General features: G+C 46.9%; 1 protein-coding gene across 3 annotated transcripts in view; it reads left to right on the forward strand.

Moving 5' to 3' along the window:
* The window catches only part of ABR (ABR activator of RhoGEF and GTPase), a 271,256-nt gene that overhangs the window by 66,737 nt on the left and 187,746 nt on the right, over positions 1-16,773 (forward strand). The window contains exon 1 of one of the 3 annotated variants that reach the window (XM_023503698.2): positions 3,915-4,279. The exons of the other annotated variants lie outside the window; for them this stretch is intronic. Coding sequence (XP_023359466.1) covers positions 4,219-4,279 — 61 coding nt within the window. The 5' untranslated portion in view covers positions 3,915-4,218. Of the gene's footprint in view, positions 1-3,914; positions 4,280-16,773 lie in introns of those variants that run through there. 3 annotated transcript variants of the gene reach the window in all.

Here is a 16,773-nt window from a genome sequence, read left to right on the forward strand (position 1 = left end):
CCTTTTCCTGGTTTTTTTGTTTCTCTCTGTTCTCCATGGTAGTTTTGAAATAGGAGGTCTATATCAATGGCAGGGGGTGGACAGGAAGGAATTGAGAAAATGAACAAATTGTCAGCCCCAAGGAGAGGAATTGCTGCATTTTCTCTTGAGAACTGCCAGAGGAGGAGGTGTGCGAGCTAGGTTTGACATAATGCATGCAAATGCGCATGGCTTCTAGATGGATAAATTTGTGGTCTCTCTCACTGTTCCATATACCTTGCGAGAAACCTCAGGATATGAAACACTGGCAAAGGTTACCTCTGAATAAGTCAGCATCATCCCTGGGGACTGGAAAAAAATGGCCAAGGAGACAAGTGATGCAGAGAAAACTGTACTGGATTGGTGGGGTAGAAGGCTCAGGTTCAAATCCTGCTTCAGCTACTTGTTACCTGTGTGACCCTGTACACCTCGAGATCCTCTGTAAAGTGAGGGAGGTGACTTCCCTTACAATCTGAAATATCTACTCCTGTCAGTGATGACAAGTAAGGTTGGGCTCATGCTTTTGATGTAGAAGAAATTGTGTACTGTTTGGGGGATGGAAGGCATGAGTTCAAATTCAGTTCTGCTACTTGCTGTGGTAATATTGGGTCTGTTTCCTCTGGCAAATGAGATGGCTGGCCCACATAAGCTTCCAGACCGTTTTTCTGTTCCAAATCTATACTCTTATGTTTGCCTGGGGGGGGGGGGGGGAAGAGATGCTGGAGGGGAGGGTTTGGAGAAGATATGCCCATATTCTGTAAGGGGCTCTGCTTTGGGGGCAAGTATAAAGGAAGGAGGTTTCCCTCCCTTCCCCTTCTATTCCTTCTCCCCTCTCTCCCGTGGGTGTCTCCCTTCTTCCCTCACTCAGTCTCCTCTAGGAGATTGTTTGGTCCCTTTCCCATAGTGTCTCTATTTCTGGAGCTGCTCCTAGGAGATGCACTTCCCCCCTTCCTGCCAACACTCCAGGTGCTGTTGGAGGGATTTTTTTGTTGTCTGCCTTGCCATTTCTCATCTTCTTTGCAAGCTGGGGCTGGGTAGGATGGGGGCAAAGGGGTGGGGCCAAAGCCTGGAGAGAGAGGAGGCAAGGAAGCTGGGAGGACTCTCTGAGTCACCCTGTGGTTAAGAAAAACAACCAATAAGGTTCACTTTAGGCTTCTCACTTCTCCAGCTGGATTTGATCTATGAGCTCACAGCTCCAGAGGGCATGGCCGGCCCCTCTGTCCACTAGGTTAGCTCAAGGGCCATTTAGCTTAGATCCCACTCCTTTGGGATCCCAAGAAGCTGGATTTGCTTCTTGGACCAAGAAGAGACCCACTTACTATCATTTGAGAATCCTTTTCTTCAAAAAAATTAAAAAATTATAATCTTATTATCAAGAAACACAAACATTTTAAGATACAAAGAACAGGGGGAAATGATATAAAACTGTGAACTAGTGTCACATATTGTATGTTTAAAGCAATATATACTAAAGGGTATTTCTCTCCCAAAGACAATCAGTCTTATTTGACACACTGAGATCTAACCTTGAATGCTGTCCCTTTTCATCTCCTAAAAGCTACCTTTCTTTCCTCTTTCCACTCTTAATCAGCAGGCATTAAGTGCCTATCATGTGTCAGTATCTTTGGGGATACCGTCTTCAAGAACATCTTGGCTCTCTACCAGATAAATGAACAATAATAGTGAAGGGGTGGGCTAGAAGAGCTAACAAGTTAGAGAAATAAGAAAGGCACTCTGAGCCTTAGAATTTGATCAGAGTGAAATTGTGTTTCATCCCTTAATCAATCAACGAACATATATACAAACCTGAGGCAGCTTGGTGGCTCAGTGGATAGAGTGCTGGGCTTGGAGTGAGGAAGACTTGAATTCAAATTCTGCTCAGACATTTAGTAGCTATGTCTGACAGAGATGTGTGACTCTGGGCAAGTCCCATAAATTGTCTTCGTTAATCCTCTGGAGGAGGAAATGGCAAAGTACTCCAGGGTCTTTGCCTATGGAAACCCCACAGACTATGGTTTTCTTTTAAAGAGTTGAGTCAACAACAACCTCTTATATGAACCACTGGCAAAAAGAAAGTGATTCCCGCCCTCAGGGCTTACATTCGCCCTGAGAAGTAGATCTAGGGGGAGTTTGATTGAGTAGAGAGAACCTTAGAATGGAGAAAGGGAAAGGCAGTAAGCATTTAGGGTTAGAGAGAACCTTGGAATGGAGAAAGGGAAAGGCAGTAAGCATTTAGGGTTAGAGAGAACCTTGGAATGGAGAAAGGGAAAGGCAGTAAGCATTTTAAGTGCCTGTTTGTTGTGTGTCAGGTGCTGTGCCATGCACCTTACAATTATCTAGGTTGATCTTCAGACTCCCTGGAAGCTAAGTGCTATTATTAACCCCATTTTACAGTTGAGGAAACTGAGGCATTGGAGGTGAAGTACCTTGACCAAGATCACAGTATTTGGGGGATGGATTCGAACTCATCCTAGCTACCTGGATTCTAGCCCAGGCTGTAACTCATTGAATAACTTCATCTCTCTGGGCCAGAGTTTCCACTTCCTTCTGTAAAATGGGATAAATGATATCTGCCCTTATCTACTTTATAGAAGTGTTGTGAGGAGCAAATGGGATATCTTTACTAGTCTTAAAGTACTATATAAATACAAATTACTATGGTTTTTTGTCATAGTATCTCCCAAGTACTTAACAGGAGATACTATATGTATAGTATCTCCTGGCATATAGTAGGTACTTAATAAATGCTTGCTGATTGGATAATTGGGCATAAGAGAAGGCTATGGAGTGATTAAGTTTTGGGTTTTTTTTTTTTTTTTTTAAACCCTTAACTGTGATTTCTTTGGTTCAGGGAAGGAATTTCCTCCACCATTTCAGCCTGGCAATTTCCCTGCAACATTTTATTGTTTTAAAGAGCTGTCTGGGCGCACTGTTTACCCAAGATTACTCAGAGACAGGTCTTGCTTAAATCCAGTTTTTCCTGGCTTGGAGGCCAGCTCTCTGGCCTCTCTCTGTGAGGATTAAGGCCAGGGGAGTCTTTCAGGGACCATCTACATCGAGATCTGCCCTCTAAATTGCCATCTGTTGCCCCAGTCCTTCCCCCCAGAAAGGATAAGGCTGGAACTACTGCAGACTTCCCTTCTGGGGTAGAGCGTCCTGTGTAAATCCAAGAACCTTAGTTCTTGGGAGGGAAACTAAACTCTCCCCCATTGTCTCCGTGGTGGATTGATGCAGACAGCACTCCTCTAGTTCTTCCTCCCACAACTGAGAACGTTCGTTCTCAGATCTCATTGTGGAGGTCCTGGAGAGCCGGTCAGGTGATCCCCTGGGGGCTACGCTTGAACATCCCGGGACGGCAGGTATCCTGGCTGGAGAGCTCACGGTCACTACCTCAACCATCCCTGGCCTCAGTTTCCTTCTCTGTAAAACGAAGGACGAGATGGCTTCTGAGGTTTCTCCAGACTTAGGAATCGGCTCGTTTTTCTTGAGCCTGTTTCCCTTTCTGTAAAATGAGGGATTTGTTGGGACAGCTTCGGCGGGCCCCTTCCGGCTCCAGATCTGGAATGCCGTGCCAGTCCACGCGCTCCCGCACATCTCACCCGGCCCACATTTCACCCCTCTCACCACCTCCACTGCAGGGTTTCCGAATTAAGACTTTTTTTTTTGGTGCACCCGTTTTAGGTTGGGGGAGATTGGGGCCCAGCTGCAGCTGCAGCCCCGGGGCTCTGTCTCTGCAGGGGGAAGTCAGCCTTCCCCTAAGCCTCTCCTCGCCCCCCCCCCCCCCCCCCCCCCCCCGCCCGCCCGCCCCCGGGCGGGGCAGAGCCCCGGGCCTGCCGCTGCCGCCCCCCCCCCCCCCCCCCCCTCCCCAACGCGGTGCAGCCCCGGGGAAGTTGCCCGTCCCCGGGCCAGCGGCAGTGCGCGGCGCGTCTGCTCCCGAGGAGCCGCATCTAGAGCCCGGGGCGGCAGCGGGCGCACTCGGGGCTCGCGGGGTCGGTCCGCGGGGCCGCCCGGCCTGCCTCCGCCGCGCTCCTCCCAGCTACCTGTTTGCCGGCCTCTCCCCCGCCCCCGGCGGCAACTTCAGCTTCCCCGGCTGCTGGCCGGCCCTCCCTCCTCCCCCAGCCCTGCCTCCCTCCTCCCTCCTTTGTTGTGCAATGAGGGTCGGGTTTCCGATCTGACGGAGCCGAGCGAGCGCAGCGGGGCATGGAGCCGCTCAGCCACCGGGGCCTGCCGCGCCTCTCCTGGATCGACACCCTCTACAGCAGTACGTGCTGGTGCGGGGAGGGACGGGGAGGGCAGCGAAGGCCGGCACCGCCGACCCCTGCGGGAGCGCGCTCGGGCGGGAAGGCTGCGGCCGAGAGGGAGGAGGGCGGCGGGGGCCGGGGCTTAGGGGAGACCGGGCTCGGACGGGTGAGAGAGCAGGTGCTTCGGAGCCCCCTCTTCCCTACCTGTTGTGTAATCCAACCCTGGCACGGACGGAAGATGGGGAGGGGGCGTGGATGGGAAGGGGCTCTGATTAGGAGTGACATGGCACCTCCTGGCCTCGGTACCTGCACCTGGCGGCACCTGCCCCTTGTGGTACCAGCTGCTGCTGCTGCTGCTACCCCTCTCCCCCTTTCCCTCTCCTCCCCTGCTGACTGTGCTCCTCTATCTCCTGAATCTTGGGGGTGGAAGTAGGGGATGTTGGGTGAAAAGGAGTTATAGACATGAGGGTTGGGCTGTTGTGCTATCTTGGGGAGCAACTGGGGTTACCGTACTGAAAATCCCCAGAGCTCTGTAATCATCCTGTGCCAGTCCCTTCTCCCTCCTCCATCCCTAGCCGCCCTCCCCAGAATTCTATTTCATGGATCTACTACACCCACTCTCTACAAAATATTCAGATGGGATCATGTGACTACAGGCCTGAAGACCTGGTGGTCAGTGTCCCCACTGGGTATTGCCTTGGCCCAGTAGCCCCACCTATCCCTTTTACCGAGATGGGAGGGGGGGATGGCTAAGTCTCAGTATTTCAGACACATATCTCCTCCCTATGTTTACTCTTCTTCCCTGAGGCTATGTTTTGTACCCCTCCCCCCAATATTATGCACCTTAAACCAAATGGGAAAGTGGAGACAGGGACTCAGAACCACCTGGGAGGAGTAGGGTAGTGGCTCCCTCTGATTCGACTTCACTGTAATCCCCTCCTCCCATGTCCTGCCCACACATATGCTTCTGCTCTATTGTTGGGCGCAGAGATGGATGGCATCATCATGGGCTCTCTCCTGGGGCTGAAGGAAGCAGCATCTTCTGGGTGGTTTGTCAGAGGTTCTTACCTAGGGTTCATGGACCATTTCAGAAGGTCCACGAACTTGAGTGGGCAACAGAAATGGCATTTTTGTTTTCACTTAGCATTTATGGAAACTTGATGTTTCTTTTAGCTATTTAAAAGCATTATTCTGAGAGAGAGGCTATAGCTTTCACTAGCCTGCCATAAGGATCCATGAGAGGAAAAGAGGTTATGAGCCCCTGGGCTGGGTTGTAGGAGGATAGGGTGAGGGGGAAAGAATCTGAAAAGGGGAGAAGGACCTTAAAGTCCCTAACATCAGCAGCACCATTTCTGGGTGAGTAAATAATGATTTTGGTCTCTGAGTCTTGTTCCCTGATTCCCTGCAGTGTCTAAGATACCCATTCTGACCTCTGCATCCCCTTGGGCTCCTGTTCTTCAATTTTCCCTGCTTCCTTTGCTTTCCTCCTCCTCCCGCTCTACTCCTTGATGTCTCATTCTGATTCATTTTCTCAACATCAAAGGAGCAAAGCAGGGTCCCCAGAGTGGCCGTCCTGCGCCAAACCTTCTACCCCATCTGCTCTGGCCTTCTCTCCCTGGTAGTGGCCAATACCACAATGCCATGGGATGAAGGTCAAAGCCTGTACCTTTACACGCACACACACACATCTTGTTCAGGCCCTTGTAGCTGGTCAGCTCCAGTCCCCACAGGCAGGGAGAAGACGGGTGACTGCTTTTAGAGGTGATATTCCAAACACCAGTGAGGATACTGCTTCATGATTTTCTGTTAGCAATACTTCTGAATGTTTCTTACTCTTTTCACATCTGGCACTGATTGCCTTTCTTGGTGCTAGATGAGAAATTTGGGGAGAGGGACTTGTCTATGGCTTCTTCTCGGGTACCCTGAGAGCCTCTTGGAGATCCAAATTGGAATGGAAGCCAGGAATCCAGGGTGTTCTGCATCCTTGGCCTGCTACTGAGTAACCTTTTATTTCTCCTATATAATATGATGATATTATATTATATATATGATAATGATGATGATGATGATGATGATAATCATAATAATAGGTAACAGTCCCATAGTGTATAGTGCCAGGCGCTTTACTAAATGTTTTACAAATATTATCTCAGTTGATCTTCACAACAGCCCTTATAGGTGGGCTGTTATTTTCATTCCCATTTTGCAGCTGACGAAAGTGACTTGCCCAGGATCTCACAACTGGTAAGGGCATTAGGATAGACTCCAAACCCAGCTCTCCATTCAGTATAACACCTGCCTGCCTCTCTGGATCTCAGTGTCTTCATTTCCAAACAGAAGGGGTTGGAATAAGTCAAGGATTCTTACCCTTCTTGTGTCATGGATCCTTTTGAACAGCCTGTGTATCCCTTCTCAGCATAATGTTTTTAAATGCATAAAACAATGTAGGACTACTCTCTGTCTTTATGGAAGGATTTCATAAAGGAAATGGATTGCATTGAAGTATTTATCAAAATAATTTTTTTCAAAAAAGTTCATGGACCCCCATGTTACCTTCCTTCCTTCCTTCCTGATATGAGTGGTTAGCACTAGCAGCAAAGCTTCTAGACTCCTCCTCTGTCTGCAACTCCCCAACCTCTAGAGAGATGATTTGCCTTCCCCCTCCCCCCACCCCCCAGCGAGGGAATAATCCTCTTCTTCCTAGTTCAACTTCCTTGGCCAGCGGGAGTAGGATTCTTCACACATCAAAGAAGGCCTCATTGTGTGAGTTGTCTACCCAGTATCTTGTATGGGTGACTTTGGAGCCTGACTCCAGAGGCAGCATGGAGTAATGGAAAGAGCTTTGGATTTGGAGTCCAAGGAACTGGGTTCAAATCCTGCTTGAGATGCTTAATAGCTGTGTGATCTTATCTAAGTCACTTAACTACTCTATTACTCTGTGCCTCGGTTTCTTTGTCTGTAAAGTGAAGTTGGATTTTGTGATTTGAGAGATCCCTTCTGGTTCTATATCTATAAAGTTCTGACCTCCCTGGGCCCCTGTTTTCTCTGTAAAATAAGAGGGTTGAGTTAGATTTCCTTAGTTCTCTTCCATCTCTAAAGTTCTATGATCTTAGGAGGCTCAGTATTGAGTGATGGGCTGTGGGTTGACCCAAGAGAGGGCCTGCTTCTAATTTCTAAAATTGCTTCCTTGGAGGCAGCAGCAGTCTCCCCACTGTGTTCTCGGCATGAGGCTTCTTGGGGAATTGTTACGGAGTCATGTTTGGGCTGTTAGCCATGAAGTTTCCTCTTCATGAGAACCTAAATTAAAACAAATACACGGGCTGTCATTTGGCTGGCGGTGGCTCAATGGAAGTCATCCCACCTCTTTAGCTGTTTGCTTGCTTACAAGACTTCCAGTTCTGGGGTGTTAAGCCTGTATAGAAATCCAACTCTACAGGAAGTTGGCCCCTGACTGGATGGAGACAGTTCATACGATTTTCTTGGAGAGAGAGAGAGAAAGGTGGCCTACTTTAGTGAGAGAGACAAGATTTGGAGACAGAGAACTGGGTTTGACTACTGGCTGTATTGCTTACTTCTAGGTGATCCTGAATAAGTTACAAGTTTGGGGCTCTTCTGTGGTGATGATAATGCTGGTTTTTGGATTGGATCTATGATTTCTTCTATAGAGGAGATCCAGGAGGGGAAACTCCCCGTCCCTTCTGTCCACAGAAGAGGACATTTAATCTGGGGGGAGGGGGGTAGAACTGGTAACTGTGCAAGGTCATAGTGGTGAAGTCTAGAAAATGATGGATGACTGGTCTTGGGTCCTGCCTCAAAATGGAGATTGTGGGGTTGTTATTGGGAGACGGAGAAGATAGCTGAGACATGGTGGCCAAGAACAGAGAATGAAGGTACCCAAAGCCACACAGATATTCCTGCAGAATCAGGATTCACATCCAGGTCTTCTAAACTCCCAAATCCAGCCCTCTAGCCACCATGCTGCTTCTCATTCTGGGAAACGAGGAGGTTGGGTTAAATGATCTCTAAGCCCCATTTTGTAAACCAGTGCTACCAGACTCCTACTCAAAATCATTTCTAAGGGGAGTAGGACTATACAGTATAATGAGAGTAGACATGATCTTCTTGTGGCCAACAGGAGAGCACCATGGGCTTGTAATATGTGTCTATTTAAGAGCAGAAAAGACCTGGATTTAACTTTTACCACGGAACCAGCTGTTAATTCTTGACAAGGCATTTAACCTCTCTTGGTCTCAGTTTCCTCATCTGTAAAATGAGTAGGCTTAGACTTGACTTCTTAGGTCCCTTCCAACTCTAAATCTTTGGTCTTATGACTTGGGCAGTCATGTTAGTTCTGAAGAAGCACAAGCTTCCTCAAGGCAAGTCCTTGGAGTATCATGGATCTCCCCTGGTCCTTGAATATACTGGTTCTGAAACTGTCCGCATTGGCTTGTAAAGCATGGATCTAATTTCAGTGTGGCTGACTCTATCCACAGCTAACTATCTTTCCCTTGGTCTCTCCTGGCAATTGGGGTTGCCATGTGGCAAAACTGAGGCCTACCCGGCGTGCTTTGGGATTCTCCCTGGTGTGGAGCTGCTTGTTTAGCCAACATTCAGTCAGTCATTTATTTGTTCTGTTCTGATTGTGTGGGCCCCCACAGAACAAGAAATAGCCCCATCTAGTTCTCTTGCTTGTTCTAGAGTAGCCTGGGGTGGGGGAGCTCAGAAATTGTTGGGATTTTGGCAGAGGAGATCATATAAGGTGGATCAGATAGATACTAGCAGGGATCAATCATGCAGGAGTTCTGGGTCTTTTCCGGCCTTCGGTCATAAACCCCAATGGATCATCAATTTTAGCCGTGCCCTTCACACTCCTCTTCCATCCCTGCCCCTGATTGGATTCTTTCTGGCAAGGTACCATTCTTTCTTCCTTTTTCTTCCATGTTTCTAATCCCTCTCCCCTTAGTTTTGTTAATTTTTACTGCCATTGTCCATATCCTTCCTGTGTCCTGTATCCATCCATTGTATGGATCAAGCCAAGATTTGTTGAGTAGAAGAGTCTAGAGACGCTATCCTGCTACAGGATGGCTACAACTTCAAGGAATACTACTGTCACCTCCACCACTACTATTATTACTACTAGTGCTGCTGCTGTTGTTACTATTACTACTATTAGTGCAGCTGCTGTTGCTACAATTACTGCTATTAGTGCAGCTGCTGTTGCTACTATTACTACTACTAGTGCAGCTGCTGTTGCTACTGTTACTGCTATTAGTGCAGCTGCTGTTGCTACTATTACTACTAGTGCTGCTTCTGTTGCTACTATTACTGCTATTAGTGCTGCTTCTGTTACTACTATTATTGCTATTAGTGCAGCTGCTGTTGCTACTGTTACTGCTATTAGTGCAGCTGCTGTTGCTACTATTACTGCTACCAGTGCAGCTGCTGTTGCTACTATTACTACTGCTATTGCTGCTGCTGTTGCTACTATTACTTCTACTAGTGCAGCTACTGTTGCTACTGTTACTGCTATTAGTGCAGCTGCTGTTGCTACTATTACTGCTACCAGTGCAGCTGCTGTTGCTACTATTACTGCTATTAGTGCCGCTGCTGTTGTTACTATTACTACTAGTGCTGCTTCTGTTGCTACTATTACTGCTATTAGTGCAGCTGCTGTTGCTACTATTACTGCTATTAGTGCAGCTGCTGTTGCTACTATTACTACTGCTTTTGCTGCTGCTGCTGTTGCTACTATTACTACTACTATTGTTACTACTACTGCTGTTGCTACTGTTGCTACCCTCTAGAATTTATATAGTGCCTACTATCTGCCAGCCAGCATTTAGTGAAGAGCCTCCTCTATGTGTCAGGCACTGTGCCAAATGCTGAGGATACAAAAACAGGCAGAAGACAGTTCCTGCCCGCAAGGAGCTCACAATCTAACTCTAAGCACTGTGCCAAACACTTTGCAAATAGTTTCTTATTTAATCCTCCCAGCAACCCAGGGACTTAGATATTATCAGCCATATTTTATAGTTGAGGAAACTGAGGCAAACAAATTATAAGTGATGTCCCTAAGGTCAAACAGTACCTGAAGCTAGATTTGAATTCCTGTCTCTCTGACTTAGGCTCAGTGCTCCATCCACTATGCTACCCACCTTCCTAGACTGGGGAGGCAGTGGAGGACAGTGGAAAAAGCCCTGGCTGTGGGATTAAAGGGTCAGGGTTCAACCCCCCACCCCTTGGATAAATCAGCTGTAAACCTGACTAGATGGTCTCAGGTTCATGATCCCATCACTTGGGTGCTAGTTCTGACCCTAACGGCACCCCTCTGTCCTCCAAGTGCTCCCTGAGGGGAGCATCCATGGAACCGATTTTCATTTCTTTGTGGGTTGCGAGGAGAAAAATAAGGAGAAGGAAGCAGAGATGTGTCTCCAAATAGCTCTGGTTCCATCCCCATCTCAATTCCTAGGCTAGATGATAACAAACAGGGTCATGTCCCTGATGAGACTTTGGGGGTGTTGGGAGGTGCCGCCTCCCCAAAACTTTGGTGTCCAGATTCAGACGGATGCCTTGTTGTTCTGTGAATAGCCGTAGTAATTTATTCCTTCTTTCCAGCATCAGCCAAAAATTCTCTCGGCTTCTAGAGCTTCAGGAATGGGAAGACAGAATTAAGATTCATCTAGTCATCTGAACTTTTTTTTTCCCCAAGAAAAAATGACAGGCACAGATGTGGGGAGTAGCAAGAATATACTTGATGTGGGGGTGAAGACTGAGAGGATGATGGGGGTTAATTACAATAATAATAGCTCACATTTACATAGCCCTTGAAAGAGCCAGTCCCCCCCCCCATTTTACAGAGGGAGCAACTGAGACTCGTAAAATGTGAATGAAGTAACCTGCTCTTGATTTCCCAGCTCCTAAGAGGCAGAGATGGGATCCAAACCCATTGTTTGCTTGGTTTCCTGTCTAGCTGGCTGACCCTCATGCAATGCTTTCCTTAAAGGCCAGTAGCTGGCCTCTGGCCTCTTGCACAGTCTTAAGGACCTTAGGCCAGGAAGAGATCTCAGTGACCAGTTTCAAGTGAATTAAGAAATTAAGTGCTTTGATCCAGGTTGCACAGCTAGAAAGTGTCTAAAGACACGATTTGAACCTCACTTTTTTTGACTCTAAGATTAGAGTCTTGGGAGACTTCATAGGATCATGAATGAGCCTCAGCTGGATGTATATATGTATGCACATACATATACAACTCCCCTCCCCGATATTTTATAACCCAATCCACTCATTTTACAGCTTAGGAAACTCAGGTCCGGGAGGTTCGGTAAGAGTCATGATTTGAACCTGATCCCCTGACAGCAGAGGCAAGATTCTTGCTAAATGCTCTGTTGCTTTTGGTTCCCATCTGAAGTGGATGAGCTCCAGGTCTCGTTGGCCCCGTGCTTTCTCTGTGAGGGAGACTGGAGTGCTGTAATTAATGTTGGTGAGGGGCTGTCAAGACCGCTTGCTCCTTTGGAATTGCCCGAGCTACCATCCTCCTCCTCCTCATTAGAAAGTAGAGATGAAAGGCATGAAGATGAGCTTGAGGGAAGGAAGGGGGGCTACAGAGCCTGGGGAGGAGGAGGATCCTTTGAGCCAGGCTCCCCATCGGAAGGGGGGCAGCAGGGAAGAGGAGGAAATCCCAGCCATTCTTGGCCTTGTTAGTTTGACCTCTTCTTTGCTTGATAGTGGTCTGGCCCAGACACAAGGGAGGCCCGGATGAAGGCTGGTTTGCAGTAGTTTCTGTGCTTGTACCTGGCAGCAGCTCCCACCAGCAGGGGGGCTGGACACCCCTCCAAGGATTTCTGCAGCGTGTGCTAGTCGGTGAGCTCAGCAGCCCAGGAACAGGCGACTCTGGAGCTATTCTGGAGGGCTCAGGGTTTTCACTCTAGGCCAGTCATTGTGGTAGGCTGGAAATATCCCAGTGGCAGGGCCCATGGCCTACCACATCCCCCTTCCTCCGGTATCCTGGCTCTTCCTTGCAGTGATTGCTTATGCCACAGAAACCAGGCTCCGGGCTCAAGCTGCTCTTGGGTGCTAGAAGTACTGTTGCCTCTGCTGACCCCATTTCCTTTTCCCCTTGGCATTTCATAGGGTCAAGTAGAGCCATAATGGAGCTTTTAGTGTCTCAGGCTGCCAAGAAGAGGGTTTTGGGGGCATTTTCTGCCATAGCCAAGGCATTGGATGAAGGTTAAGGATTAACCAGGGCCTTTGTTTAAGGAAAAGAAGGTGGAGAATACCCGTGGGTGACTGGAAGCAGCAGTCAGCATGCATTTGTTTAGGGCCTACTAGTCACTGTGCTCAGGACTTAGAGATACAAACGTAAGTTAACAAACATGTATTAAGTGTTTACTATAGATTATCAGGTTTGTTGAGCACTAGGGATACAATTATGAGTTAATCAACAAGCATTTGTTAAGTACCTACTGTGTGCCAGGCAGGGACATTTAGATGGTGAAGTGGATAGAGAAAAACCTGAATAAAATCTGGCCTTAGATACTAGCTGTATACTCTGGCCAAGCCACTTCAACCTGTTTGCCTCAGTTTCCTCATCTGTAAAATGGACTGGAGGAGACACTGGCAAAGCACTCTAGTATTTTTGCTAGGACGACCCAAAATGGGGTCCCAAAGTGTTGGATGTGACTTAAACAAATGAACAAAATGTACCAGATACCATGACTCTCAGAACTACCTTGGGAGGTGAGCACTGTTATTATTCTCATTTTACATAGGAAGAAACTGAGGCACTAGATAAGTGACTTGCCCTGGGCTACATAGTATTAAGTTTTTGAGACTGCTTGTGGATTAAACAGTCTTCCTAACTCCAAGTCCAGTGATATATTCACAGAACCCACTAGGTAGTGTGGGAGGGAGAGCACCAGAGGTTGGGGAGGGAATGGAGAGAGATGATGCTACATATGTATTAAAGAAAGAGAAAGAGAGTCTTTGAGGAAGGGGTGATAAGAAGGTAAAGGGCAGGGCCAGTGCGCAAGGTGGCTAGAATGTCCTGTGGGGAGAAAAGAAAGGAGATCTTAGATGGATCAATAGATCTTTCTGGTGAGGCTGGAGATAGTTTGAGGCCGGGTTGTGAGGAGCTTTAAAAACCAGACAGAAAAGTTTTGTTCTAGAGGCAATGGGGAGCCATTAGGGAGTGAAGGGCTTCGCTTAAGGAACATCATTTTGTCACCAAAAGAGTGAAGGATGGACTGGAATGGGGAGACTTGGAACAAGGAGGCCCAGCTGAAGACCCTTGCAATAATCTAGTCCAAAGGTGATGAAGGCCTGGGGTAAAAGGTGGGAGTGGAACAATGAGGTCAGATGCAAGATATTTGTGGAACAACAAATCCAGCTCTCTTTTTCTCATATTCTATATGTCTCCCTGTGTGCCTCTATTTCTAGGATTCATGGCCCCGTCACCTCCATCTCTTAGAATTCTTCGAAGCCCCAGCCCAAGTGCCATCTCCTCCTGCAGGCCCTTCATAAACCACCCCACCCCCCACTCCATCTTTATCCCTAGCAAGGAGTCTGGAGAGAGCCTGTGAGCTGACAAAGCCCCCCATGACTTTGTGATTCTTTCCCACCTACTTAGATTTGTATTGGTTATTTCCTACAAAGGAATGTAACCTTCTTAAGGGCAGGGGCTGTTCTGTTTTTGTATCTCCAGCCCTAGTATTGAATGACCAAATGATAATGTGCAAGGTCTCATGCTAGACCCTATGAAGTATACAGACAAGATTTAAGACACAGTCCCTGCCTTCATGGAACTTACAGTCTAATATGGGAGATAAGACCACTCAACATTTGCCTGTAACCAAACTGGAATGGAAAAGTAGAGTGAAAGATCTAAACCCTCGGGGGCTCACTGAATAAGCTAGGGTAGAGCTGAAAGGGGCCTGGGAGTTCATCTAGTCAAAACCCTTCATTTTACAGATGAGAAAATTGAGGCTCAGAAACATCCTAAGACTATATAGATTTTTGAGCTTTAAGGTTCGTTATTAGAGACCACCTAGTCCAGCACCATGCAGAGTCAATGAGTGAAGGAAATAGACAAAAAGCCTTGGGCTTTGTCATTGGTTTTATCCATTAGTCTACTATGGCATGATGGCGAGATGGGGCCAAGGAAGAAGGGCTATGATTTCAAGCTTGGCCAATGTGTTGATTTGGTTTTGCTTGACTACTTGGGAAAGGTCCTAAGGGGATTGAGAGAAAGTGAATAGCGTATATCAGTGAGAGGTGATATTGAAAAAAAAGCTTTTTATTTTCATAACATATGGATGGATAATTTTTCAGTACTGAGCCCTGCAAAATCATGTGTTCCAAAATTTCCCATTCTTCCTCCCACCCCATTCCCTAGATGGCAAGTAATCCAATAGATGTTAAACATGTTAAAAATATATGGTAAATCCAATATATGTATACATATTTATATAAATATCATGCGGCACAAGAAAAATTGGATCAAAAAGGAAAAAAAAGAGAAAGAAAATAAAATGCAAACAACAGAAGACTCAGTTCCCATAGTGCTCTCTCTGGGTGTAGATGGCTCTCTTCATCATAAGAGCTTTGGAACTGGCCTGGATCATCTCATTGTTGAAAAGAGTCATGTCCATCAGAATTGATTATTGTATAAATCTTCTTGTTGTTGTGAATAAAAATCTCCTGGTTCTCCTCACTTCACTCAGCATCAGTTCATGTGAGTCTCTCCAGGCCTCTCTGAAATCATCCTACTGGTGGTTTTTTACAGAACAATAATATTCCATAACATTCATATATCACAATTTACCCAACCATTCTCCAACTGATGGGCATCCACTTAGTTTCCAGTTTCTTGCCACTGCTAAAAGGGCTGCCACAAACATTTTTGCACATGTGGGTCCCTTTCCCTTCTTTAAGATCTCTTTGGGATATACAGTACAGACACTCCAAATCAAAGGGTGTGCACTGTTTGATAATTTTTTGAGTATGGTTCCTAATTAAAGCAGTAACTTGTTTAAAAAATATTTTATTAAAGAGGAAATGAAAATTGATTTCCAGCCAACCACCACTCATGGTATCTTTGGGCAACTTGTTTTCTCCACTCGGGTCGGTCCTCAGTTTCTGCTGTTATAAAATGAGGGTATTGGACTAAGTGAGCTTCCTTTTGGAATCCTCGCTTCTCATTCTGCAGAAGGCATGACTTGGTGGAGGGGAGCTTTTGCTTTCCTGTGACTTTGAGAAGCTGCTCCTGGTGCCTGGACATTAGCATTCAAACCTTAGCTCTGGTCCCCCTCCATGGACTATTTCCTGTTCTCCCCACTCTTATCCCCCAAGGGAAAGACAATGCAGAGTTGTTGGCCCTTGAGAAAGGGGCTGTATAGCAGGGCTGGCTTCCAGGTATCAGAGGAACCAGTGGCTGGGGAAGGGGAGGTGCCCTCAGTGTTTAGTGACCTAGTTAGGTTTGTGAAAAGGGACTGGTTACTTTGCCTGCTTTTCTGTCCCAATTTCTAGAACCCCTATGTCTCTGCTAAACTTATCATACTCCCAGGTGGCCCTGGAAATGTAGGTCAAACCTTTTACTATAGGTGGTGGGAAAGGCAGATGTAGAAGTCTTTTAAGTCTTTGGATGGACTAGGAAACCTGTGGCCTTAAAGGACTCTTGCCTTTCCAGGCCAAGCCTGTCCTTGGGCCCTGCTGGAGCAGCCTTTAAGGGCCCACAGTGAACAGGAAGGTGATGGACTGTTAGGTCTGTTGAGATGCAGCCAGTCACTTTTATGATGATAGAAGTGCTGATCCTGTTAGGGAACTGGCTTCCCTCTTCCTCCTGGGCATTGTATCCTGGACCACAGAAGTGACTTTGTGGAAATGAATCGTAAACACCCACAATACCCTATAACCAGATCTAGTGGTTTGCCCTTACAGAATAGGTACAGCTGGGGGCTAGCCTGTGGGCTGCCAGAAGCCTCAGTTGACAATTTAGCTAATTGTTCACAGTGGAACAGAGGGCTTAGGGGGGAAACAGAGGGTAGTTTAGTATGATGGAAAAATAAATGGGCAAATAAATAAATAGGTAGGTGTATAGATAGGACATTTATGAAGTGCCTACTATGTACCAGGCACTGTGCTCTGATTTGATTTGATTTGAATCTTGTCTCTGACAGTGACTAGCAGGGTAAGCCTGGCATTGGTGGGTAAGTCATTTAAGCTGGGATGATGAGCATATGCAATATTGTATGTAAAGTATCATGTAAAGCTTCAAGGGCTATAGAAATATTAACTATAATTGTTGGCTTGTCTCATCAAAGGAAATTTCTCCCACCAGGGCAATCAGCCTCAGAAAGCCAGATCTAGAAGGGGCCTGAGAGATCATTTAATCTAGGGGCACCTAACCGTGAAAGTGTTTCTTATATGCCCTCCCGTATTCTCTTCTCTTTGGTAGCTCAGATACTCTGTAGCCTCAGGGATGGAACTCTACTGATTCCTTTTTCCAGGGTTTGAGATT

This window comes from Sarcophilus harrisii, chromosome 4 (assembly GCF_902635505.1).
Source record: "Sarcophilus harrisii chromosome 4, mSarHar1.11, whole genome shotgun sequence".
NCBI lineage: Eukaryota > Metazoa > Chordata > Mammalia > Dasyuromorphia > Dasyuridae > Sarcophilus > Sarcophilus harrisii.